Source organism: Oncorhynchus masou, chromosome 15, assembly GCF_036934945.1.
Source record: "Oncorhynchus masou masou isolate Uvic2021 chromosome 15, UVic_Omas_1.1, whole genome shotgun sequence".
NCBI classification, from domain to species: Eukaryota; Metazoa; Chordata; class Actinopteri; order Salmoniformes; family Salmonidae; genus Oncorhynchus; species Oncorhynchus masou.
Window position 1 is genome coordinate 47,598,951 of NC_088226.1, and position 17,028 is coordinate 47,615,978.

Consider the following 17,028-nt stretch of genomic DNA (forward strand, 5'->3'; position numbering starts at 1 on the left):
CGAGTGATGGTCACTTGTAAACAATGTTTTGCTTTCGTCATTTCTTCATTACTACTGATAAATGAAAGATTGTATAACAAGTGCTGGATCTGTATAACACGTGCTGGATCTGTATAAAGTTTATTTCTCACCAACCTACCAACCATTTGAAGTCAAAGGAAACGTGACATGTTCAGAAAAGTAGGATTGTTTCATTTACATCTACAGAACATTATTCTGATAAATATCCCAGAATATTTTCTTCTCTCCTTGTTCCATCAGATTAGTAAAATAAAACACTTTATCCTAAACAACTTGCCTGTAGGGTAAGAGTTGAGTCTGTTCTTCAAAATATAATATTGTCTTGTTCAGAAAGGAACAAAAGGTTGGAACAGAACAGTGAAATTCTGTGGATTTTAAACACTTCATTTCACTTATTAAAATCACCCAATGTGATGCTTGTTTGAGCATCAGCTAAAATACTAATGAGACCATGGTGGGCAGAGAGAGGCAATGGCAATACAACCATTACAATGGGCGAGTTAATTTGGCATGACCCGGTGTAGGTGGACTAATGAAATGGTCTAAAATGTATAAACTCTGCCCATCCAGGGCAACATGCTATGCAAAACTAACTCGCCCAATGGTTTGAGTAGCTGTAAATGAGGGAGCTCATAATAGCACATTGCAAGACCACTCAAACATCACATAATTTTATGTTGTTATTCTGTCCTTGTCAGAGAGTGGATACTGCATCACTGTAATATTTCATATTTCAAAGCAGGGATAGGTTGAAAGCTGGGCTCCCGAGTGGCGCAGCGGTCTAAGGCACTGCATCTCAGTGTAAGAGACTTCACTATAGTACCTGGTTTGAATCCAGGCTGTATCACATCCGGACGTGATTGGGAGTCCCATAGGGTGGTACACAATTGGCCCAGCATTGTCTGGATTTGGCCGGAGTAGGCAGTCATTGTAAATAAGAATGTTCTTAACAGACTTGCCTAGAAAAATAAAGGTTCAATTTAAAAAAAAAATATATATATATGTGTGTGTGTGTGTGTGTGTTTTTAAAGCCAGTCCTAGAGGTGAGATTGTGAGCAGTTACTGTCCAGCCACAAGATGGCGGTGTGGTGTTACTCAACACAGCAGCACAGTGAGTATTTATAGGAACATTTCTGTAATATAGGGAGCATTTAGAGAGCATTCAGACAACTTGTTTGGCTGCTCCAAAATCTTGGCACATATCAGTGTATCAACCACAAGTGTGTACATTTGTAGCTCTGTCAAGTACACTATTGGACAACCTACAAAATAAAGCCAAATAAGTCAATTATTGGATCTCCCAACCACTCCCCACCTCATTCTGTCCCAAGCAACCCTTCTCCAAGAAACCTTCCATGCCCCAATGAGGTGCAGGGTGTGGTTGTTAGAAATAGAATGTGGTCACTAGAGAAAAAGAGGGGCAGAGCGGACTCCACATCTCAGTCTGTAGGACTGAAACCAGACTCGCCTGTCGGCACTAAGTCTGACATTAGACCATCAGGACATGAGTTATAGGTGGAAGTCAGGAGGAGGAGGGAGTGGAAGAGTACAGCAGTGATTTAGAGGGTTACGGAATAAACTATTCCCTTTCCCCTACTCTACTCACCAAGCAGTCAAAAGGCCAGCCACAGAAAGGAGGGCTGGCACTGGCAGGCAACAGATATTTCTATGAAGAAATGTGTTAGTGTGTGGGTAAGAGATTGTGTGAGTGTATCTGAAAGAGTGTGTGTGCGTGCACATGCTGTCCACTCCAGCCACGGGCTGGAAGGCAAAAGTTTTGGTAGTATGGCACAGACTGCTAAATCAGAATCTCTACAGGTATATCAACAACCTACTCCAGTAAAATGCTTGGCAACATGACTTACAGATCATATACTGGGAGACATTGAAAGATGTGACACGGACAGGGCAGTCTCACCTCAGTGTCTGGAAGACAAAGTTGAGAGGTAACATTACCATATCAATGGTAAACACTTGTTCGTTACGCTCGCTTTTAAAAGCCAATGACTCTGAAGGTCTGGCTGGTGTCTCACCAGCCACTGATTTTTAGATAGACAAGAGCAGATACGAATACTGTCCCTCGGCAGCTAGACAGAGCAGATACGAATACTGTCCCTCGGCAGCTAGACAGAGCAGATACGAATACTGTCCCTCGGCACCTAGACAGCAGATACAAATACTGTCCCTCGGCAGCTAGACAGAGCAGATACGAATACTGTCCCTCGGCAGCTAGACAGAGCAGATACGAATACTGTCCCTCGGCAGCTAGACAGAGCAGATACGAATACTGTCCCTCGGCAGCTAGACAGAGCAGATACGAATACTGTCCCTCGGCAGCTAGACAGAGCAGATACGAATACTGTCCCTCGGCAGCTAGACAGAGCAGATACGAATACTGTCCCTCGGCAGCTAGACAGAGCAGATACGAATACTGTCCCTCGACAGCTAGACAGAGCAGATACGAATACTGTCCCTCGACAGCTAGACAGAGCAGATACGAATACTGTCCCTCGACAGCTAGACAGAGCAGATACGAATAATGTCCCTCAGAGCAGATGAAGAGACTGGATGGGTAGGTCATCTGTGTCTAAGGATGTGTGATGTATGTGAGTGCATGTTATACATAAAAACCAATGAGTTACGGTTGCATCTTCACCACCAGTCCCCACTCCCTATTGGCTGGCTGATCATGACAGAGCCGCCGGTCCCTCCCCGACCCCTCCCAGTGGGCGGGTTGTTACGTGCGTGTGTGTCTCTTGTCATCGAACAGCGAGCGGATGAGGTAGACTTGCACCCCTGTCACCAGCACCATCACCAGCATGTTGGTCATGGACCACATGTTGACCCGGTTGTAGTTGGACTCTTGTATGTTGCGGTCGCGGGCCTCGAAGGCTTTGAGCAGCGTCTGTATCTGAAGGCTCTTCCCCAGCCGGGCTTTAACACTGTTGATGGTGTCCTGGAGAGCAGAGGGACAAAGAGGTTGGTAATGATTTGGGTTATTCTGATAGTCATAGAGGCATCTTGGAACTAGAATCCAACAATACAGAGTAGGCCAGACTTCAGGAGCATAGAGATTATGTATGTTGACTGACACAGTAATATTCTCTACTGGGGAGGTCCCTGGAGACAAGGTAACAGGATGGGGGAAGGGGTGGGTGCATGTTAACAAACACGCCATGTTAGTGAGTCCTCAAAGGACAAACACGACTTCCTCCACAGCTGTACTTTACACTTCCTGTCCCTGACCAACTGACGCCTGTGTCCTGATACACGGGGTGGGGTCTGGTATAAAGATAAATCCATTCTGCTTTCAGGTGATTGTGTGGTTATTGTTGTGACATTGATGCCTGTGGTGCTCGGTCTCTCTGACCTTGTGCCGTTGTATTGGCAGTGTGTGTGCTGAGTCAAAGTGACACCACCTGTGTCACGCGTGCTCTGTGTGCTGACATGTTGTAATGCCAGCAATCTCTACTTCAGAAAAGACAGACAAAACACCAATGTCAACAGACGGCAGGCCTCAGACGAGACGGCTTCTGCCTGCCTTGTCACACAAAATACACTAGGACCGGGACAATACCAGTATCAGCAAAAATGAAAACCTGAAGAAGACTAAACTCTTTGGTCCTTTAAAAACTGCTGCTGTATGTAAAATAGTGTGCTATAGCTTGGAAAATGAATAAATGTGACTCTCGATGACAACATGTTTGTTTCCAACATTAGGGCGGTTTCAAAATAAATTAAATCTCATTGGTGCTTTGTTTCCTTGCCACGATACTAACGTCCCGGCCCAACAATACACCACTTTACCATTACTAATCTAATTTACACAGGGATTCATTTTTGATTATCCAGTATCACATTCAAAAAACTAAAGACGCGTGAATTCTGTGAAATGTGTGAGAAATCACACCCCCTCGCATTCCGTGCTACAGATGTCTGACACGTGTCCTGTTGCATATCAAAGCAATGCATGCTTACTAACCATGTCTTCTAGGGGAGTGTCCGAAATGGTGCCCAATCCACTATATAGTGACCTACTGTAGATCAAGGCCCATAGGGTATATAGCCCATAGGTGCCTTGGTGTAGTATAAGTGCGGCCCCTCACCATGATGTCCTCCAGCTTCATGTCCAACATGTCAGTCCCATGGATGTACTCCTTCCAGTCCTCTGGCTCCTCCCCTTCCTGTTCCATGTTGTCCATGATCAGCTCGAAGAAAATTATCTTTTCCGATACTGCCGAGAACGAGTTGTCAAAACAAAACATGTAGTCTCCGTCCTCCGTCTCTACACTAAAGGAAACACACACCGGGAGAGTGTAAGAGAGAGAGCGTGTGTGCTCCATGTGAGTGTGTATTACACACTTGCGTGGTGGTGTTCGTGTCTCTTACGTGTGTACTCCGTCTGACTTGCGGTGGTCGCTGTACAGAACGTGTCCAGTAGGAGAGGACAGGCTGAAGTCAACGTCCAGACCTGCTCCGTCCAACACCTGAGGACACACAGATGAGACAAGTAAGATGGGTGAGAGGAGAGACATGTCAGAGAGCTGCTGCTGAAAGGTTTCAGAATAAGCAGATGGCTTCACAATGTGTGAAGTCCATACAAGACATGAGTAAAGAAACCAGTTCCTTCCTGGTGTCGGTTTCTCTACAGTTTCATCATTAGTTCAGGGAAATTCCACGGTGTGGAATGATGAGTGATGTGGAGACTCAGATTTTTCACTTTTAAAAATGTCCAGAGTTAAACCTTATCAATCTATGCACAAGGACTAGTTATAACAATTTCCACTTAACATTTTACAAAGACACATTTACTGGAACAGTGCAGGTGCTAAGTTTGGTAATAGAATGACGGAACAAACGGCACAAATAGTCATTCTGTTACCAAACTGCTTCGGCATCGTTCTTCAAGTAAATATAATATATCCCATTTAGCAGACGCTTTTGTCCAAAGCGACTTACAAGTCGGCTGGGGCCACTACTTTTACATATGGGTGGCCCCAGCGGGAATCGAACCCACGACGCTTGGCGTTGCAAGCGCCATGCTCTACCGACTGAGCCACACAGGACCACGCCATATGTTTTTTGTAGCATTTTCTGTGGAAATTGTTAAACTTCTTGATGCACCCATCCCCAAATTCAAATTAAATTACTAAAAATATTTAATTTTCATGAAATCACAAGTGCAATATAGCAAAACACAGTTTAGCTTATTGTTAATCCACCTGGTGTGTCAGATTTCAATAAAGCTTTTCAGCGAAAGCATACCAAGCATTTATGTAAGCACATCTCTCTCAGTAGACAAAATATTAAACAGCTAGCAGCCAAGTAGATTGGTCACGAAAGTCAGAAAAGCAATAAATTAAATCGCTTACCTTTGATCTTCGGATGTTTGCACTCACGAGACTTCCAGTCACACAAATGTTCATTTTGTTCCATAAAGATTATTTTTATATCCAAAACGCGCCAACCAAATGGAGGTATTGAAACTATGTCTAAAGACTGTTCACACCATGGGGAAGCCATAGGGAAAGGAATCTGGTTAATATCCCTTTAAAATGGAGCGGAGGTAGGCTATGGATCATGGAGCTTTCAAAATAGAAGCCACTTCCTGGTTTGATTTTCCTCAGGTTTTTGCCTGCATTATCAGTTCTGTTATACACAGACAATATTTTGACAGTTTTGGAAACTTCGGTGTTTTCTATCCCAATCGGACAATTATATGCACATTCTAGATTCTGAGCCTGAGAAATAGGCGGTTTAATTTGGGTACCTTTTTCGTGCAAACATCAAAATACTGCCCCCTACACTCAAGAGGTTTTAACTAGTCATTGTGCATAGAAATGTGTGGTTTGTTTAACTTTAATCAACATTTTTAAGCGACATATCAGTCTCAGCATCACTCTTACCATGGCAATGCCCTTCAGTATTTCCACATCTCTGTCTGCTGTTGTTTAGGGGCAAAGAATGTCAAGGTTTCCAAACTGAATTACAAAATGTCTAGTTATTAGTATTTCAAAAACACAGACACTCAGAGGCCATGAAGAACTTAGTTTGTGGAGCTGCTCAGTTCTAAGGACATTATCAACATTTTGTTTTCACTCCAAGGGCAGGGGTGGGGTTCCAGCATGCCACAGAGATAGCTTGTCTGTGGTGGTAGACACAACAATAGGGAACTTAGATGTCAGCTACAGTGATGGTATGACAATCCCTCAATGTCATTAATGTTAAGATAAAGGCCTATTTCAAAGAAAACAAGAGGTTACCAAAGTTCTATGTTACGTCGCACTTCACAGTGCCCTTTCCCACATGGACAAACACCTGTGTTACAATGGCGCCGGAGGAGATGGCTGCCGTTTTACAGTCTCCTAAATAATTGTGCTATTGTGTGTGTTCTGTCGTTATTTATAACTTATTTTATTCATAATGTTAATGCCACCGTCTCTTATGACCAAAAAGAGCTTCTAGGTAATCGGACAGTGATTTACTAATCCTCGTACTGGAAGAAGATTTTATCTCTAATGAGTCAGATGCAAAGGATTTACTTCAGACAACCGACAAGGCCCACATCCCTGTCATTCGCAGGAGAAAGATGGAGATACCAGGGACATAGGTTGGGGTGCCTTGAAAGGATCCAACGGCGAGTGGGTAATCTGCCTTTCACATTAGTCAACGTACAATCATTGGACAACAAAATAGACTAATTACGATCACATATATCCTTCCAACGGGACATTAAACTGTAATATCGTATGTTTCAAGTCGTGGCTGAACAACGATATGAATAACATACCTCCTCCGGTATATTTGTAAACAACAGCTGGTGCAAGAAATCTAATAGTGAGGAAATCTCTAGGTTTTGCTCGCCTGAGGTAGAGTGTCTCATGATAAGCTGTAGACCACACTATCTATATTCTTTGTAGCTGTCTATTTACCCCAAACCGATGCTGGGACTAAAACCTCACTCAATGAGCTGTATTCCGCCATAAGCAAACAGGAAAAAGCTCATCCAGAGGCAGCGCTCCTAGGGACCGGGGACTTTAATGCAGGGAAACGTATTTGTTTTACCTCATTTTTAACAGCATGTTAAATGTGCAACCAGAGGAAAAAGAACTCTGGACCACCTATACTCCACACACAGAGATGCATACAAAGCTCTCCCCCCCCCCCCCCCCCTCCATTAGGAAAATCTGACCATAATTATATCCTCCTGAATCCTGCTTACAAGCAAAAACAAAAGCAGGAAGAACCAGTGACTCGGTCAATGAAAAAGTGGTCAGATGACAAAGATGCTAAGCTACAGGACTGTTTTGCTAGCACAGACTGGAAAATGTTCCACAATTATTTTGATGCATTAGGAGTACACCACATCGGTCACTGGCTTCATCAATAAGTGCATCGATGACATCATCCCCACAGTGACTGTATGTACATACCCAAACCAGAAGCCATGGATTACAGGCAACATCCACACTGAGCAAAATGGTAGAGCTGCCACTTCCAAGGAGCGGGACTCTAACCCAGAAGCTTATAAGAAATCCCGCTACGCCCTCCGGCAAACCATCAAAAAGCTAAAGTGTCAATACAGGACTAAGATTGAATCATGCAACACTGGCTCCGACACTCGTTAGATGTGGCAGGGCTTGCAAGCTATTACAGACTACAGAAGGGAAGCAATGCCGTGAGCTGCCCAGTGACAAGAGCCTACCAGATGAGCTAAATTACTTCTATGCTCGATTCAAGCCAAGCAACACTGAAGCATGCATGAGAGCATCAGTTGTTCCGGACGACTGTGTGATCACGCTCCCCGTCGCCGATGTGAGTAAGACCTTTAAACAGGTCAAAATTCACAAAGCCGCAGGGCCAGACGGATTCCCAGGACGTGTACTCTGAGCTTGTGCTGACCAACTAGCAAGTGTCTTCACTGGCATTTTCAATCTCTTCCTGTCCGAGTCTGTAATACCAAAATGTTTCAAGCAGACCACCATAGCCCCTGAGCCCAAGAACACTAAGGTAACCTGCCTAAATGACTAACGACCTGTTGGACTCACACCTGTAGCCATGAAGTGCTTTGAAAGGCCGGCCATGGATCACATAAACACCATTATCCCAGAAACCCTAGACCCACTCCAATTGCATACCGCCCCAACAGATCCACAGATGATGCAATCTCTATTGCACTCCACACTACCCTTTCCCACCTGGACAAAAGGAATACCCATGTGAGAATGCTATTCGTTGACTACAGCTCAGCGTTCAACACCAGAGTGCCCACAAAGCTCATCACTCAGCTAAGGACCCTGGGACTAAACACCTCCCTCTGCAACTGGATCCTGGACTTCCTGACGGGCCGCCCCCAGGTGGTAAGGGTAGGTAACAACACATCCGCCACACTGATCTTCAACACGGGAGCCCCTCAGGGGTACGTGCTTAGTCCTCTCCTGTACTCCCTGTTCACCCATAACTGAGTGGCCACGCACGACTCAAACACCATCATTAAGTTTGCTGATGACAACAGTGGTGGGCCTGAGTGGTAGTGCCAAGTCTAGGTCTAAAAGGCTTGTTAACCACTTCTACCCCAAAGTCATAAGACTGCTGAACAATTAATCAAATGGCCACCCGGACTATTTGCATTGCCCGCCATTGTTTTACACTCCTGCTACTCCCTATTTATTATCTATGCATAGTCACTTTACCCCTACCTATATGAACAAATTACCTCAACTAACCTGTACCCCCACACATTGACTCTGTACTGGTACCCCCTGTATATAGCCTCTTATTTTGTGATACTTTTACATTTTTATTTATTTTTTACTTTAGTTTATTTAGTAAACATTTTCTTAACCAACAATGAAAATAATTAAGGGGTTGTAAGTAAGCATTTCACAGTAATACACCTGTTGTATTCAGCGCATGTGACATAACATTTGAATTTATTTGATGTCATTCAGGGCCACAACTTAATTTGATAACATTGTAAACACATCAGCAGAGCGCCATTAAAGGCAACAAAAGAGGTAACAGGGACCGATAATGTAATATCATTATTCTTCGAAAAGAGCATTGGGCCTATAGCTAGGTCTGGTAAAATGATTGCCAGAAGATACCGACCCTACCGTTATTCTTGTTGTTTACACTGAGGTCGGAATGCAATTATGGTTACGTTAAGACCCCTGGAGCCGGGATATGGGTCAGAAAACATACACCAATGCAGCGATTGGATATGCCACTTTCCTCAATTGTACCTATGGCCACACTTATACAACACGTTTGAAATACTGCTAGTTTTCCTGGAAAACTGCCCTTTTCGTCCTCATGCTAACTAGCAGTAGCCACCGTAGCCATTTTCGAATGGCTGCATCAGCTGTGCAATTCTATAATGGCTAAGGTGGCTCAGGAAGTTTTAAATATTTGGCATGGGCCCTCAGAGCCACAAAGTTATACAGCTGCACTACTGAGAACATCTTAACTTGTTGCATACCACTTGGTATGGCAAGTACGGCCCAGAACATCACTGGGACCTAGCTCCTTGCCAACTAGGACCTCTATACCAGGCGGTGCAAGAGAAAGGCCCTAAAAATTGTCAAAGACTCCAGCCACCCAAGTCAGATCGTTCGCTCTACTAATGCATGGCACTGATGCACCAAGTCTGGAACTAACAGGACCCTAAACAGCATCTACCCCAAGCCATGAAACTGCTAAATAACTTTTTGATTCAGCACATATTCTGCTGCTGCTACTGTTTATCTGCCAGTTTTATTCCTAGTTATATGGACATATTAGAGGTCAACCGATTATGATTTTTCAACGCCAATACCGATTATTGGAGGACCAAAAAAGCCGATACCGATTAATCGGACAATTGTTTTATTATTTTTTATTTGTAATTTTTTATTTCACCAGGTAGGCTAGTTGAGAACAAGTTCTCATTTGCAACTGCGACCTGGCCAAGATAAAGCATAGCAGTGTGAACAGACAACAGAGTTACACATGGAGTAAACAATTAACAAGTCAATAACACAGTAGAAAAAGAAGAGTCGATATACATTGTGTGCAAAAGGCATGAGGAGGTAGGTGAATAATTACAATTTTGCAGATTAACACTGGAGTGAAATGATCAGATGGTCATGTACAGGTAGAAATATTGGTGTGCAAAAGAGCAGAAAAGTTGGAAGATATTTTGTAGATGACATCGCCAAAGTCGAGGATCGGTAGGATAGTCAGTTTTACTAGGGTAAGTTTGGCGGCGTGAGTGAAGGAGGCTTTGTTGCGGAACAGAAAGCCGACTCTAGATTGGATTTTCGATTAGAGATGTTTGATATGAGTCTGGAAGGAGAGTTTACAGTCTAGCCAGACACCTAGGTACTTATAGATGTCCACATATTCAAGGTCGGAACCATCCAGGGTGGTGATGCTAGTCGGGCGTGCGGATGCAGGCAGCGAACGGTTCAAAAGCATGCATTTGGTTTTACTAGCGTTTAAGAGCAGTTGGAGGCCACGGAAGGAGTGTTGTATGGCATTGAAGCTCGTTTGGAGGTTAGATAGCACAGTGGCCAAGGACGGGCCGGAAGTATACAGAATGGTGCCGTCTGCGTAGAGGTGGATCAGGGAATCGCCCACAGCAAGAGCAACATCATTGATATATACAGAGAAAATAGTCGGCCCGAGAATTGAACCCTGTGGCACCCCCATAGAGACTGCCTGAGGACCGGACACCATGCCCTCCGATTTGACACACTGAACTCTGTGTGCAAAGTAGTTGGTGAACCAGGCAAGGCAGTCATCAGAAAAACCGAGGCTACTGAGTCTGCCGATAAGAATATGGTGATTGACAGAGTCGAAAGCCTTGGCAAGGTCGATGAAGACGGCTGCACAGTACTGTCTTTTATTGATGGCGGTTATGATATCATTTAGTACCTTGAGCGTGGCTGAGGTGCACCCGTGACCGGCTCGGAAACCAGATTGCACAGCGGAGAAGGTATGGTGGGATTCGAGATGGTCAGTGACCTGTTTGTTGACTTGGCTTTCGAAGACCTTAGATAGGCAGGGCAGGATGGATATAGGTCTGTAACAGTTTGGGTCCAGGGTGTCTCCCCCTTTGAAGAGAGGGATGACTGCGGCAGCTTTCCAATCCTTGGGGATCTCAGACGATATGAAAGAGAGGTTGAACAGGCTGGTAATAGGGGTTGCGACAATGGCGCGGATATTTTCAGAAATAGAGGTTGATTGTCAAGCCCAGCTGATTTGTACGGGTCCAGGTTTTGCAGCTCTTTCCAGGCTTGGGCGAGTAGCTGCGGGGGGGCGGAGCTGTTGGCCGAGATTGGAGTAGCCAGGCGGAAGGCATGGCCAGCCGTTCAGAAATGCTTATTGAAGTTTTCGATAATCATGGATTTATCGGTGGTGACCGTGTTACCTAGCCTCAGTGCAGTGGGCAGCTGGGAGGAGGTGCTCTTGTTCTCCATGGACTTCAGTGTCCCAGAATTTTTTGGAGTTGGAGCTACAGGTTGCAAATTTCTGCCTGAAGAAGCTGGCCTTAGCTTTCCTGACTGACTGCGTGTATTGTTTCCTGACTTCCCTGAACAGTTGCATGTCGCGGGGACTATTCGATGCTATTGCAGTCCGCCACAGGATGTTTTTGTGCTGGTCGAGGGCAGTCAGGTCTGGAGTGAACCGAGGGCTATCTGTTCTTAGTTCTGCATTTTTTGAACAGAGCATGCTTATCTAAAATGGTGAGGAAGTTACTTTTAAAGAATGACCAGGCATCCTCAACTGACGGGATGAGGTCAATGTCCTTCCAGGATACCCGGGCCAGGTCGATTAGAAAGGCCTGCTCACAGAAGTGTTTTAGGGAGCGTTTGACAGTGATGAGGGGTGGTCGTTTGACTGCGGATCCGTAGCGAATACAGGCAATGAGGCAGTGATCGCTGAGATCCTGGTTGAAGACAGCGGAGGTGTATTTGGAGGGCCAGTTGGTCAGGATGACGTCTATGAGGGTGCCCTTGTTTACATATTTAAGGTTGTACCTGGTGGGTTCCTTGATGATTTGTGTGAGATTGAGGGCATCTAGCTTAGATTGTAGGACTGCCGGGGTGTTAAGCATATCCCAGTTTAGGTCACCTAACAGAACAAACTCTGAAGCTAGATGGGGGGCGATCAATTCACAAATGGTGTCCAGGGCACAGCTGGGAGCTGAGGGGGGTGGGTAGCAGGCGGCAACAGTGAGAGACTTATTTCTGGAGAGAGTAATTTTTAAAATTAGTAGTTCGAACGGTTTGGGTATGGACCTGGAAAGTATGACATTACTTTGCAGGCTAACTCCTCCCCCTTTGGCAGGAGCTTCTGATGTTGACATGCATGAAACCAAGGCTTTTTCGATCACAGAAGTCAACAAATGAGGGTGCCTGGGGACATGCAGGGCCTGTAATAATGACAATTACAACAATACTGAATGAACACTTATTTTAACGTAATATAATACATCAATAAAATGAATTTAGCCTCAAATAAATAATGAACATGTTCAATTTGGTTTAAATAATGCAAAAACAAAGTGTTGGAGAAGTAAAAGTGCAATATGTGCCAATATGCAATATGTGCCATGTAATAAAGTGTGCCATGTAAAAAAGCTAACGTTTAAGTTCCTTGCTCAGAACATGAGAACATATGAAAGTTGGTGGTTCCTTTTAACATGAGACTTCAGTATTCCAACGTAAGAGGTTTTAGGTTGTAGTTAATATCGTATTTACAGGACTATTTCTCTCTATACCATTTGTATTTCATATACCTTTGACTATTGGATGTTCTTATAGGCACTATAGTATTGCCAGTGTAACAGTATAGCTTCCGTCCCTCTCCTCGCCCCTACCTGGGCTCGAACCAGGAACACATCGACAACAGCCACACTTGAAGCAGCGTTACCCATCGCTCCACAAAAGCCGCGGCCCTTGCAGCGCAAGGGGAATAACTACTCCAAATCTAAAAGCGAGTGACGTTTGAAACGGTATTAGCGCACACCCAGCTAACTAGCTAGCCATTTCACATTGGTTACACCAGCCATTAGGCTTGAAGTCATTAACAGCGCTGTGCTTGCAAAGACCTGCTGGCAAAACGCACGAAAGTGCTGTTTGAATGAATGATTACGGGCCTGCTGCTGCTCAGTCAGACTGCTCTATCAAATCAGACTTAATTATAACATAACACACAGAAATACGAGCCGTAGGTCATTAATATGGTAGAATCCGGAAACTATCATTTCGAAAACAAAAGGTTTATTATTTCAGTGAAATACGGAACCGTTCAGTATTTTATCTAACGGGTGCATCCCTAAATCTAAATATTCTTGTTACATTGCACAACCTTTAATGTTATTTCCTAATTACGTAAAATTCTGGCAAATTAGTTCGCAATGAGCCAGGCAGCTCAAACGGTTGCATATACCCTGACTCTGCGTGCAATGAACGTGAGAGAAATGACACAATTTCACCTGGTTAATATTGCCTGCTAAACTGGATTAGTAGTTATAACTAGTGATTATGATTGAAGATAAGTTTAATGCTAGCTAGCAATTTACCTTGGCTTCTACTGCATTCGCGTAACAGGCAGGCTTCTCATGGAGTTCAATGGTTAGAGCGTTGGACTAGTTAACTGTACGGTTGCAAGATTGGATCCCCTGAGCTGACAGTGAAAATCAGTCGTTCTGCCCCTGAACAAGGCAGTTAATCCACCGTTCCTAGGCAGTCATTGAAAATAAGAATGTGTTCTTAACTGACTTGCCTAGTTAAATAAAAGTATATAAAAAAATAATAATAATTGGAAATCGGTTTCCGAACAATGCATACAAAGTAGCAATTTGCCTAGCTAACTAGCTGGGGAAAAGGCATCAACTCACCACGTAGCTTATTCTTAATGTTTGTCCAAAGGTTACCAGAGTGAGGACAGACATTTTTCGGAATTAACTTTGTGAGTGAAAAACTTAATGAAATACCCAATCCCTACCCGGTACTTTATTCTGCCGCTATACAACTTTGTATGCAATGTTTGTTGGCAACCTTGTTATTTACGAAGCTTTTGGAACAGATTCCTGTTGGAAAGTTGCACAAATTATACCGCAACATTCAAACGAGGCTACAAAGAAAACTAATGGGACTGTAGCGAATGTGTTGACGTCAAAATCGGGGGTGTGAACTAGGTTTCTATTAAAGCGTTGATCGACATGGTAATGGCTCTATAGTATTGGAGAAAAGTTGAAAAGAAAAACTGACCCTCCGTCACATCTTGAAGTGTCATGTCGTAAAGTACAGCACGCATAAAGCAATTATTTCTGTGTTACAATCTCTCTCCACCAGGTGTAGCACTTCTATCATCCTTTAACCTGTTGCGACGCTAGGGGCAGTATTTTCATTTTTGGAAAAAAAAGTTCCCGTTTTAAAAACGGGATATTTTGTCAGGACAAGATGCTAGAATATGCATATAATTGACAGCTTTGGATAGAAAACAGTAATGTTTCCAAAACTGTAAAGATATTGTCTGAGTATAACAGAACTGATGTTGCAGGCGGAAAGCCTGAGGAAAATCCTATCCGGAAGTGCCCCATATTTTGAAAGCGCTGCGTGCCAATGAGTCCCCATTGAGCTGTGAATGTGCTATGAACCAGCTTACACTTTCTACGTATTCCCCAAAGGTGTCTACAGCATTGTGACGTAGTTTTACGCATTGATGTTGAAGAATACCCGTAGGGGGCTACATTGCGCAAGTGGTCACATGATGCTCCCGGAGAAAATCTCACGTAAAGTACAGTGGTAGCCATTATTCCAATCGCTTCTACTGAGAAACAAATTGTCACGGTGGATATATTATCGAATAGATATTTGAAAAACACCTTGAGGATTGATTATAAACAACGTTTGCCATGTTTCTGTCGATATTATGGAGCTAATTTGGAATATATTTTGGCGTTGTCGTGACCTCAATTTCCAGTCGATTTCTCAGCCAAACGTGAAGAACAAACGGAGCCATTTCACCTACAAAAATAATATTTTGGGAAAAAAAACTTTGGCTATCTACCTGGGAGTCTCATGAGTGAAAACATCCGAAGTTCATCAAAGGTAAACAATTTAATTTGCTAGCAAGGCATAATGCTATGCTAGGCTATCAATAAACTTACACAAATGCTTGTCTAGCTTTGGCTGTAAAGCATATTTTGAAAATCTGAGAAGACAGGGTGATTAACAAAAGGCTAAGCTGTGTTCCAATATATTTCACTTGTGATTTTCATGAATAGGAATATTTTCTTGGAAGATTTATGTCCGTTGCGTTATGCTAATTAGTGTCAGATGAAGACAACGGTCCCGTTCACAGGATGGGGTGTCACTAGAGGTTAAAAACAAGAAATGGACAGTGACGGGGGTAAGGGGGATACCTAGTCATTTTTTTCATCATCATTGCATGGGATCATCATTCTCAAAGCCGCGGTTTAAGATCACTTTAGCACCGCCCTAAAAACCTGATTCAAATTCGACACAAACCTTCAAATAGGTATGTAATCACATTATATAAACTCTTTCTAGTGTTTTTATTTACATTTTAGGTGATAAGTTGGACAGATCGAGTAAAAAAAAAAGAAATTTTCCCACACAACATCTCTCCTTCTCACTATCACGCATTAGTTTCGCTTCCCCACCCGCCAATTTTACAAAGACCAGACAGGGCTCATTGCCTGCTTGAATTATGCAGAAACGGGCAGCGTTTAGGTCATGTAATTGATTCTGTTGAAAAGGGGAGGAATTGTGCTTTACAATGGTATTGACATTACAGTTGATCTGGAAGTATTACGTTTTTGGGGCGCTAAAATAAGGGTAATTGTACGGACCAAGGCGATGTTCGAGTTAACATTAAGCATTTCACTTCTAGTCTTCACCTGTATACGAAGCATGTGACGATTACAATTTGATATTATTAGTAGACTGTCTACAAAGCTGCCCTCGCGAGTTCTAGCAAATGTATCTGCTCATGTACACGTTTTTGGTTCACACTTTCAACCGATAATAACCCCTCGAACCTGATATTCTATCTCCAGCGATGCGTCCTTCTTCATGGTCTGGAAGAAGCACTCCTTCCGTCCGGAAGGGAGTGTAAATGTGAAGTCGCTGTCCATGCTCTGGGAGAACGCGGCCACCATGAACATCTCAGATACCAGCACCGAGAACAGGCACAATAACCCCCGGACCACGTCCATGGTCTCCTGCTGCCTTCACCACACAAGGAACAAGCGGGAAATAACTATAGATTTTGACTCCGTAAAGAGACGAGTGCTAACTAATGCTCGTCAACTTCTCCTCACATCTGTTCCGTTGGACAGCTCACCGTACGAGATAGCAATCGCAATGTGAGGACCTTGCCTTAAGAATGGACATAGTTTATCTCAAATAGTTGGAATGTAATTGTATCTGATACAATTTAATGTATTTAATGGTGCTAAAATATATTTGGGACACATTATTATTATTATGGGCCATTTTAAAAACAACAAAGAAGTTCATTACAGGCAGTTCTCAGAAGGGCGCTTTTCTCAGTTGCATGTTGGGTAATGTAGTGTGTGCGTGTTTAAGAACAACTGACGGCATCCAGAGAGGAAGAGGAGAAGCGAGAGGGATAAATGGGCACAAAATCTGTTCTCCAGCAGGGGACGTTTTTTTGTTTTCTCTCACCACGCGAGGAGTTTTTAACTGCACTGCTAATTTTATGCCTAGCCTTAAATTAAGATAAAAGAGCAAATGCTTGTTTTCATGAATTTGTATTATATAGACAATGTTGATTAGTGGAAACAGTTGTGCCTGTTCACACGTGTATCTGCCCGCTCATTGGCAATAATGGTCCCACCTGTTATTGCCTCTTCCCTATTGCTTTCCATTTTTTAAAGACATTCGAGTATCTGTTCAATATAATGTATAGTCTGTGCATCCAACGCTGCTCCAAAAGCGCAATCATCTTTACAACATCAGTACAGTC

General features: G+C 43.5%; 1 protein-coding gene across 1 annotated transcript; it reads right to left on the reverse strand.

The window, feature by feature from the left end:
* Nucleotides 1-104: 104 nt before the first annotated feature.
* tmed5 (transmembrane p24 trafficking protein 5) lies at nucleotides 105-16,408 on the reverse strand. Its single transcript, XM_064989490.1, has 4 exons — nucleotides 16,079-16,408; nucleotides 4,411-4,508; nucleotides 4,128-4,311; nucleotides 105-2,977 (listed from the first exon to the last, which is right to left on the reverse strand). Exons 1-4 carry the CDS (start codon nucleotides 16,253-16,255, stop codon nucleotides 2,759-2,761), a joined length of 678 nt encoding a protein of 225 aa, XP_064845562.1. The 5' UTR covers nucleotides 16,256-16,408; the 3' UTR covers nucleotides 105-2,758.
* Between the last annotated feature and the right edge of the window lie 620 nt (nucleotides 16,409-17,028).